Source organism: Gallinula chloropus, assembly GCF_964237585.1.
Source record: "Gallinula chloropus genome assembly, chromosome: 1".
NCBI lineage: Eukaryota > Metazoa > Chordata > Aves > Gruiformes > Rallidae > Gallinula > Gallinula chloropus.
In genome coordinates, this window is record NC_140085.1 from 66649721 (window position 1) to 66660675 (window position 10955).

The window sequence follows — 10955 nt, forward strand, 5'->3', positions numbered from 1 at the left end:
TTTCCTCTTACATTAGAGTGAATGTGAAGAAACAGGAAAGATGTTTCTAGGATGTTTCTTCATTAATGAGGCACACCTAAGGGCAGATGGGAGAATCCTAGGTGTTTCTGCAGTTTGCTGAAAACAAACGTGAGCTGACTGACATCTCCACATGCTGACAGGCAGCCGCAGGGCTGCCCCTTATCTGGCTATGGCCTTGATCTTTTGGGTCAATTTACTGCTAGCCCAAAATCAGTGTCTGGTGCAGCAACCGTGCTTGTAACTGTAAAGGCTGGCAGAGTTAAGAGTTTCACAGTGTGCCACACCACTGAAACAGAAGGAGCTAGCGGCTCCTCCTTTATAGGAACAAAACTGCAAAAAGAAAGAGGGAATGAAAGAAAGAAGAATTCACCCCAGAGAAGAAAGAAAGGAGGCAGGCAATGTCCTACCATTCACTGCAGGCATTTGGAGCCCTGCAGCAACCAACCTCATGCATCAAGGTTGAAACTGGCAATGCCACCCTGGTGGCATTGTAACCAGGTAAGGCTTAAAGGTGTCACATCTGACTGTATGTATCCCTTTTTCCATTGAAAGGAGGTTTTCTTTACAGAGGAAGAGACGTCGAGATTTTTGTGCTGTTTGTGTACTGGCTGAGATGGTGTTTCTGCATCACAGTTCCATACAACACTGTGTTTCTTATGGCTAACTCCTCCCTCATCTACCCAGCCATGAATTCTAGTCAATGCAATGTGGAAGATCCCATTCTGGTTAATAAGCACAGCCGTTTTGTCCAGCCTGCTGACAACATACATGCACAGCTGTGTTCAAACGCAGACACAAACCTCCAGCCTTAGTTTACCTTTCTTTTCATTTTATTCTGAAAGAAAAACAAGAAATATTGCCTGCCCCGGGTCCTTACAAGAACAGAGTGTGATGCTGAAGCCCCAGCTTAATGTTTTTATTACTTCCAATCCTGCAGCAGGATCTATTTTTAAAGGTGACTAAAAAAACCCAACCAAGCAAAAAAAAAAAAAACCCCAAAAAAAAAACCCCACCCCAAATTAATAATTGTTATTGAATTCAGAGATAGAAAACTCATAGAAAATAATTTTCAATAGAAATTGATTTTACCTCCTGCTTTCTCTCCAGAAGTTAAATCAGGCTGGAGAAAAGTGTCCCCAAAGGAGATTCATTACAGGCTAAGACTGAAGAGGTAACTGCCATGAAAACAAGCAGGAAAATTCAGTAGCAGAGACATGCTTGTCTCCCAGTTCTCTGCAGAAAAGCCCTTCTTACACTAAGGTGCCGACATACAGTTTTCAGATCCAACAGAGACTTTCACACCATATTTAGCATGAGGTTTTTGTGATGCACCATGAACACATACTGAATGCTACTCCTTGTGAGCTTGTCTATGTAACAAAACTGTAAGCACCCTGTACTCCCAACGCTTCCCTCATGCCTTCTCTTTGCATACAAGTAAAAATATAATGCAAGAAACACATGCAGCCAGGGACATTTCTGAGATACTATTTAGCAAGTGGGAGACTCTGAGCTCTACACAGACGAACAAGAACAGCTACCACAGAAATTTCTCTCCTGCAATTTCCTTCTGACTCACTGTGTCACCACAGCATGACTCATCAGGTCTGGGCAAATGTTCTGCTAAAGACAAGTCGGTCGCTGAAGATGTTTTAAGAACTAGAGCAGAGCACTGGGTCAAGGCCTGACAAAAAGCAGGAGATGGAGAGTGAGGATTGAAAAGCCACTTCTGCAGGAACCTCTGTGTACAGTGCAACAACAGAGAGGTCCTCAGCATCATCTGGGCTTTCTCTGATGCAGGCTGAGCAGTCGTGTGAATCCTGCCGAACTCCCTGCACCACCATCCTTCCAGCTCAGCTTTTTCCATTCTGCCATTTGTTTTTGTAAAATAATTTCATATTTAATTTATCTCATAAGTGTATAGAAATACAGTCTAATTGCTTTCAATGCAGCTGGTGTGTTGTATTTGTGCCCTGACACAGGTACATTAAGATCTTTCACATCTTAACCCAAAACAGCAATCTAGAGCACCTGGTTTTAAGGAGGTAGAATAGACTGATTGCTGTATTTACAGGGTCAGATCAAGGCAGACAGTCAAATGAAGCAGTCTTAGGTTCCAGCCAGGACCCAGGACTCCCAATCTTCACATTCAGGAAGCAAACACCCATCCTCGATACGCTGCTTTAAGTCCTTAACAAGCTTTCAATGCACTGCACTTTCACTGTGCCACAGTAATCAGACCAGAGCCGGCTTCCTCTGTGCTTTCACTGCAAAGGCTGGGACACCAGCCATTCCTACCGCCTCAGCGCTGGTCTCGCTGCACTGTGCCCCTACTCCCAAGGTACCGCTGCTGCAGGGAAGAAGTGTGACAAGCTGGGGATGGAGGATGAGGAGGGCTACACTGCTTTAAATTTAAGACCCTCAGCTTCAGTTATTACTCCCAGATATTCAAAGAGCAACGAACGTTCTGCATTTAAGGCTCCCGCCAGTGGTGCTGCAGCAGACAGTAAGTACAGATGGAAATTAGCTTTCCTATCTAACTCAGGGCACAACTTAAATTTGCATGTTCACGTTGATGGCTTTAAAGTCTTTCTAAACTTTGCAGTATATTGCTAGATAAATGTTCATAGAAACAGCAGAAAAATAGTCATAATGGAGTCTCACATGCTATTGTTTAAGATCACAGATGATATTTTTCAGAAGCCTGTCTTTGCTCCAATTGTTTTTTCCATTTACTTCAACACAGAAGACAAATTCTACCTGTCTATGGGTTTATTGGTTTGGGGTTTTTTTTCCAGTTTGGTGGGACTCATTTATTGCAGCAGGGCACTACAAGAGAGGAAGGTGCTACATGAAGGTGCTATATTTTTATCAGATAACACAGGGCCTTCCAAACAGAAACATTTTCCTCAGCTACGGGGAATAGAAAGTTGCTCTGTTTATCAGTCTTAACAATAATGTATATATATATAAAATTTTATACTGCCACATTTTCTATAAACATGCTGAATGCTTAACTAAGGTAGTGGATTGTGCCCGTGAAATGCCTGAAACCATAAAATGATGACCTGAGTACTGTTGCTGCTGCTCATAAATTCACCATGTGGCTATGTGCGAAGTAAATATCATCACTGCTATTTGCAGGTTGGGTAGAGTAGAAAAGAGAGAGCTCTGGTGCTGCCTGGAAAAGATCTAGAGCCATCCGTTTAGAACGACAAGGAGTATGGAGGAGTAGCTGTGGAGATGCAGCAGCCAGAAAACCCAAGGATAATATATTAAGACAGAGCTTCCCAGAAAGAAACATTTCATAAAACTCTTAAAATGGCCTTCTCATTTTCTCAGAGATCATATGGTCAAATTAGGTTGGGAGGGACTTCTGTAGTTCATCTTTTCCAATCTTTTGCCCAAAAGGGCTAGCTCTAAAGTCTGATCAAGCTGCTCAGGGCCTTGTCCACTTGAGTTTTGGAAACCTCCCAGCCTCTCTGGGCATCTGTACCAGTTCTTTTTCGACGCATCTAATCAGAAGTTTCCCTGATGTAACTTGTGCTGTTGTAGCATGTCCTTTCACTGTGCCTCTCTGAGAAGAATCTGGCTCCGTCTATAAAGCTCTTTTAGGTAGTGGAGGACTGAAATTAGGTCCTCCCTTAGCCTCTTCTTCTCCAGGCTAAACAAGCCTAGGTCCTTCAGGCACTTTGTAGGTCCCTGACCAACTCAGTCTTCCACTGCTGGACTCTGCAGTTAGCTGACATCTCACTTGAACTGGGAAGCTCAGCACTGGGCACAGTGCCTCAGATGTGGCTTCATGACTGTCAAGCTGAGTGGAATAAGGACTTTTTTTGACCTGGTGGCTGCAGTCTTGCCAATGCAGCCCAGTGCTGGTCAGCTTTTGCTGCCACAAGGGCACACTTGAGGACTCACATTCAACTTGTCAACAGGAACCATGAAGCATAGCTGCTTCCTAGCCAGTCAGTCCCCTTTAAAGGGAATTCCTATCCTCAGATTTATCAATCACCACCCTAATGTGGTATTAGCTGCAGTCTCTTCAAATTACCTTAACTGGTGAGGATTAGGGTTCCCTCACTTAACTTTGGCTATCTAAGTTTCAGTTCCCAAGTCTTATCTGGACTTCTGGGACCTCCAAGGGGTGATTCTTCCCATACAACAAAAGGTTGGTTCCCTGGAGGTGTTTGCTCTGGTGCACTGGACTCAAGTAAAATATTTCATCTGTGTAATAATTTGTAACTAACCTGAATACTCTAAATAGATATGAAAGCATATTACAAAAAATTGCAGATCACTGCTTCCCAAAAAGGAAAAAAATGCATAGGTAAAAAAAGAAAATATTTTAATCAGGTAATAGTCAGCTGTGAAATTCTGGAGAACTAAATTCCTGATTAGACCTTGAAGCACAATGGAAGTTTGGAGAAAGTGCCTGAAGAAAGATGCAATGTTAACATTGCGGTCATTTAGAAGTCACCATCACAAGTTCCAAAAGTAATTATCCAAAACTAAATGGTATTTTTTCCCTTTCAAAGAGGAGAAGTCTTAGAGATTGCTTTATAATTTCCAGGAGTGAAAAGCAAAACCTAACATGTTTATCTGTCTCATGATTAGAGGTATTACCCTAAAAAACTAGAGTCTTATTTAATAAATATTCACAGTTGATAAATATATATTATTTTTTTTTTCAAAATGACTCAAGGAAATTCCCAAAACTGGTAAAAAAAACTACATGAAGAAAAAGAAAAAAAAAAAGAGGCTCTGCAGAGGGACAAATGTGAACTGGTGCTGTTAGAGAGGAGGTAATTCAACTGCCTTGTGAGGAGACCTGCTGTTTTTGTTACTGAATGGGGGTTTTGTTTTCCCCAGGAGCCTCTGCCTCATCTCCTATATGGCGGCCAGTGGCCTTTGCCTCTCTCGCTTTGTGCCTGGTGCTGCTGACAGGGCTGGTCGTCCTACTGGCCCAGTGTAAGTACCCTGGGAGTACACTGCTGCTGTGGGAGGGAATTCCAGCTGTGTGAATGCTGCTTTTCCCCCTGCAGTCTGTCCCTGGTGTCCCTGTTCCCCCAACAGATACAATACAGCAAGAAGGGCAACAGTACAGCTCTCCCACTGAAGTTCCCCCACAACTGAATGCCAGTGCAGGTCACTCGGGATCAATAATATCTGTGCACATACTTACATTACCCCTGAGCACTACACTAATCCTAATATAAAACCTAAACCTAAAATAATCCTAACCCTAGCCCTAAACGTAACCCTTAAACTTAACACTAACCCTAAACATAAACCCCTAACCTGAACCCTAATCTTAATGACCCCAATGCTAACGCTAAAACTAATCCCTAACCCTGTCCCCATCCCAAAGCATAAACTTAACCCCTAAACCTAACCCCAACTCTAGCCCTAATCCTAAACTATAGCCCTAAACTCTAACCATAACATAACACATAGCCCTAACCCTAATCATAATGTTCCTGAACCTTCATCCTAACCCCAGCTCTAACCTATATCCCTAACCATAATGCTAACCCGTACCCTAAAACCTAACCCTAGCCCTGAGCCCTACTAACTAAGCCTAACTCTAAACCCTAAACCATTTCTGACAGGCTTTGTTCTCACAGCTAGAAGCTTATCTCGTTGGCCACACTACCTGGATAATGGTGCCCCCCTGTGACAGTTACCGGGATATTTCACACTTGGAGTTGTTTTCTCTTTGGATTGGAAGCTTTTTGCAGGGAGGGCAATCCTGGCATCGAAGCACCGTGTCTGGCGCTCTTGCCCAACGATTACAGTAGATTTTCCATAGGAACATTTTAATATACAACCAAAGACGGCTCCACATTACATTTAGAAGCAAAAACAGGGAGTACACAGCTTCTTTTTTTGGCAGGAGGGCAGCAGTTGCAAATGTCTATGATGAACACTCACGGTGGTCCACGGCATCAGAAATGTTAGCTCCAAGGAAACTCTTCAGGTTTCTAGTCTGGACACCCATTTACTCCCCTCACTACCCCTTCCTCCCCACCATTCAAAAGTACTATTACCAAGTCTAGATAAATCCTTCCATAGATTTATCCAAATGACTTTTGAAAACCTTAATGGGTTCCCAGGTGACTTCTGCCAGTGTTGCACAACCCTCCTGGTGAAGAAAAAGCAGATGATGTACACACCATGGTGGATATACAAATGAAGTAAAAAAACAAACCAGGAATGCTAAAAGTTACAAATTAAAGTTGTTTTATAAAAAATAAACTTTGACAAGCACTTTCATGCCTTTCAGTTTTTCAGGTTTCCAAGGATCCTGAGGAAGGAAAGGAGCTGCAGGAACTGAGGGAAGCATTGTGTTTTGAAGGGAAGGAGAAAAAGGGTAAATGTGGTTGTTATGTAAATAAACACAAATCACCCCCTTTTCAGACTGGGAGACTATAAAATGGCAGGGAAAAGATCTGGTGGCTTAGTGCCTCTTTTTAGCTGTAGTAGTATTGGAGATGTGGAGATGTGTAGGCTAACTGTGGTGGTTTGACCCTGGCTGGAGGCCAGATGCCCACCAAAGCCACTCTGTCACTCCCCTTTTCATCTGGACAGGGGAGAAAATATATATTGAGAGGCTCAGGAGTCGAGATAAGGACAGGGAGAGATCATTCCGCAATCAGTGTCATGGGCACAACAGACTCAATGCAAAATAAAGGAAAGAAACTCTCTAATTTATTACACTACACACACGGTGAGACCAGAGTTGGATAATGAGAAGTGCAACCAGATCTTAAAGCACCCTCCCTTCTTAGCAGACTTTAGTCATGATTTCGCTCCCTTCTTCCCCCCCAGCTGTGGCACAGGAAGGGGCAGGGAATGAGAGAATGGTGGCTTCGGTCTGTTCCTCACGAGCTGTTTTCCTTCTTAGCCAGGGGGGATTCCTCACACCCTTCCACTGCTGCATCATTTCCCATGGGGCTTCAGCTCTTCACCAGCTGCCCCAGCGTGGGTCACTTCTATGGGGTGCAGTCATAAATCAGAGAATGTCTCTCAGTCTCTCAGGCCCAGACTGCTCTCACAAGCCTCCCCCAAGCAAACCTGCTCCATCGTGGATCTCTCTCTCATCTCTGTGTCTCTCTCTCTCTCTATGGGCTGCAAGTGCTGGCAGGGGCTTGCTCCAACGCGGGTCACAGCATCTTCTCTATGTCTCCACCTGCTCCAGCATGGGGCCTGGAGGTGGGGTCTCCACGGGCTGCAGGGGCATCTTTCTCTCCAGCACCTGGGGTGCCTCCTCCCCTCCCTTCCCTGGCCTTGGTGCCTGCACAGCTCCTTACATCTTCTCACTCCCTTCTCTGGTGGCAAAAAGCAGCTGCTTGCGTTCTTTTTTCTCCTAAATGTGATTCCCAGAGGCGCTGTGACCATGGCTGATGGGCTCAGCCTTGGTCAACAATGACTCTGGCCTTGAGCCGGCTGGTGTTTGCTCTGTCAGGCCTACAGAGAGCTTCTGGCTGCTTCTTGCAGAAGCCACCGCTGCAGCCTCTCTTCTCCACCAGAACCCAGCCACGCAAAACTATGACACTAACACACAAAACAACTTGTCGTTGCCCCTCAAGAGCTCGGCTGATCCAAGGCTACCCTTACTCTCTTCTCAGTGAAGCCAGTAGCTGAAGCGCCTGTATTCCTCTCGGGTTTGCGTAATACTCTGTCTGATTTCTAGAAGCAAAATGCGCTCTCTGTCCAGCAAGCTGGCAAAACAGTGCAGCCGACAACTGCTTCTACATTTCAAAGCGGAAGAAAACATGGAAGCAAAGCCAGGAGTTCTGTTCCTCAAGAAATTCCACTCTTCTTGTGCTAAAAGACAGAGCAAAGATGGTACAGTTTTAACTTCATGCATTCGTTTATGTCACATGTTTTAACTTCCAGCAATCTTGCAGAAAGGACATAGTTTGGCTGTTTTATAGTGCATATATTTCATTTTCCCTGGGTCAAGTAGCCTTCCTGCAGGTCACTCATGACTTGCAACACTTTCTAAATAGTTTTCTCTAAGAAATAGCGAAATTATGTATTATATGAAAAAGAAAACAACCCACCATTGTATAAAATACCTTAATTAGGTGATATGTAGATTTTCACAGAGAAAATAAAAAGTATATTATCAGCATGACGTATTATCAGCATGAGGGGAGATCCAGCATACACAATGCTTTCATTATCTCTACCCACAAGTTTTGTTACTGAGGGGTCCCAGCATCAAACCCTCACCTACAGGAAATTTGGAGTGGCCAGTTCATGATGGTACTGTCATTTGCACGCTGCAGTGCAAAGTGACTGTAAGAGGTTGGTTTCTGACCGTGTGTTGTATCCTCACAGAGTGGTATTAATGACTGCACAGAGGCTAGACAGGAGAGGATGATATTACGATGGTTTAAAGAATCAATAATTTTACATAGTTTTACTAATTTGGGCGGGGGGGTGTGGCTTGCTGACTAATCAAAAATCTGTAAATTGCTGCCAAGACCATATTTTCCCTTCTCATACACACATATTTTTGAACCTCTTTTTTAACAGCTATTGCATTTATACAAAGCCCAAATTCTTTATTTTGTTTTTGCTACATAAGACTTTTAAAAGGAAAGCAGCTTCTCTGGAAATCTCTCTCCTTTTCCATATGGAGTTAGTTTCAGATGGGGGTTCTCTACTCTTATTTTAAAGCATAAAGGATGGCCTTTTGGAAATTTTTTTTTTTTTTTTTGAGTGAAAATCAAATGGGTAGAGACAAGATAAAAAGAGGAGAAATGGTTTATTATTGGTTTTAGCAGTATCCTGAGATCATAATCATGGTGCACACTATTGGGAGACACCTGAACACCACACCTTCAGTGCTGAATGCAAGACATGATTTTACTATGCTATGTAAACCCCTGGATAGTTCGACTCCAGATATCTGGGTGCTTTCTATTTCTTCTCTGTTCGGTATATGCAGCTCCAGCCAGACTGAAACCAGAGTGGCTTAAGCCAGCTGTGGATTTTTGATTTTGGATCAGTTCTTCAACATGCTACTAAGCAGCAGTAGAGTATCTGGAGGATCTGAACAGGCTGAGATGTTAAGAGATCTCTTAGTTAGCAATGAGACACCTACAGAATGATTCAGGTACCTAAGCATAAGTTTCTAGAGCAATCTGGGAGGTCGAGGGGTGTTTTGACTTCCAAATAATGCCTCAGCAAAACAAAGTTCTCGCATAGGTTCTGGGTCTTGTCTGTCAGCCATACGCGAAGACCTCAGAAGGGCTGGAGAGCCTCAAAAAGCGCTGGTGGCCTGTATTTAGGCAACAGGATCTTCCATCTGGGCTGGGATTCATCTTGCCTGACTTCAGGCATCTACAGTGTAAGCAGTCTGCAGCTTCAGAGCTGCTTCCTCAGGCTCTGCTACAGCCCATACAGTCGCTATTCAGTAGCACTCCCACTAGGTGAGAAGAATCACTTCTCAGGCTCCAGTGAATCTGTTGGCCAGACCTCTGCTGACTTTAACTGGGGCTTACACAGCGTGCCCATATCTATATCTAACCTGCAGATATCTAAAAGCAGTGTGGTTACCGAAAGGCAGACCAGATAAAGCTGCTTTTCTTTCTTTGTTTAAGCTAGCAGTGTTTCTACAGACCCAGGCTACATTTGTCTTGCAGCAGTCCAATAAACAATGGTATTGGAATGATCCTATAACCAGACCAGTCAGTGCTGCCCCATGGAAAATAAGCACGAACAACAGGTTACTCTCCTACTGAGTAAGAGTTACCTCCTTTAGTTGCACAGCCTTCAAAGCTGGAAGATACAGGAACCTGTGTCTTATTCTTGAAACACTTTTGTGACAACTTTCTCACACCTACAGGTTTCTCTGCCACAAGATTCACAGTTTTACTGGGTTGGACTATCATACATATCCGAGAGTAGTGGCTGGTACTGGGAGGATGGAACACCTTTTTCAAAAGAAGAGACAAATTGGTAAGCCTTCCTAATTTAGGACCAGTGTGTTTCAATCCAATGGACCCCAGTAAATCACACAAGACTTGTACTTCCTCTTGCTTTCCCATGTTTGTCACACGTGGAATGATGAAGGAGCATGGAGACCATAGTATCTGCTATGAAGCTCTGATTTTGTGTCCTGGGTAAGGAACAATGGGTGGCAAAGTACAGCTGTGTCCCACGCACTACCACCTGTCACAAATAAAACAACTCCAAGGGGGAAATAACTCTACATTCCAGCAGCAAATCAGTATGATTACAAACGGTCCAAATAAATAGAGATCACACGATGTCACCAGGACAGCGTTAAGCCCTATCTTCTCATTTCCTAGGGTTGTGTTATATGACAGGATCTTCTGTGCTGCCGTATATGGACGGATTATTTACGCCAGCCAGTCCTGTTCGACAGAGCAATTCTGGATCTGCGAGAAAGTGGCTGTTTATTTCCCCTGAAGAAACACTGCAAGAAGGGATGTGGGATCTGACGCTGTGAAATACCAGCTATGGGAACCTGAAGCTTTAAATATATTTTCTTTGGCTGTTTGGTTATCATGTAGTTTTCTCCAAAGGGTGATCCAAATGGACAGACCATTAGAAATTAAATCTTCTGCTTTGTCTATGTTTTCCCTCTCAGGCTCACAAATGAGAGGGAGAATTAAAAAAAATCTACAAAGCTAAAAAGTACAAGGCTAGGAAGCAATTTGAAAGAATTAGCGACAGTCAAGCAGTGGTTCTTGCATGACTCTCCAGAGATTGGTTGACAACCAGAGATTCCAGTAGATTTTATTATTTCTTGGGCTTCGTTCAAGCATTTCACACTCACACCTGCCAGTCTTAAACCAGTCCAATTGCAACCTTGATGATTTTGCTCACCGAATTACTTACTGCAACACTAACTACTGTCCATCTTCTAGAGCAATTTGCTGAGGAATGCCTTTTTT

General features: G+C 43.6%; 1 protein-coding gene across 1 annotated transcript; it reads left to right on the top strand.

Moving 5' to 3' along the window:
- Positions 1-2400: 2400 nt before the first annotated feature.
- LOC311193555 (natural killer cells antigen CD94-like) lies at positions 2401-10467 on the top strand (the record flags this gene model as incomplete). The annotated part of the gene is made up of 6 exons (XM_084266411.1): positions 2401-2527; positions 4891-4989; positions 6305-6391; positions 7715-7869; positions 9881-9993; positions 10347-10467. 6 exons carry the CDS (start codon positions 2401-2403, stop codon positions 10465-10467), a joined length of 702 nt encoding a protein of 233 aa, XP_084122537.1.
- Positions 10468-10955: the final 488 nt, after the last annotated feature.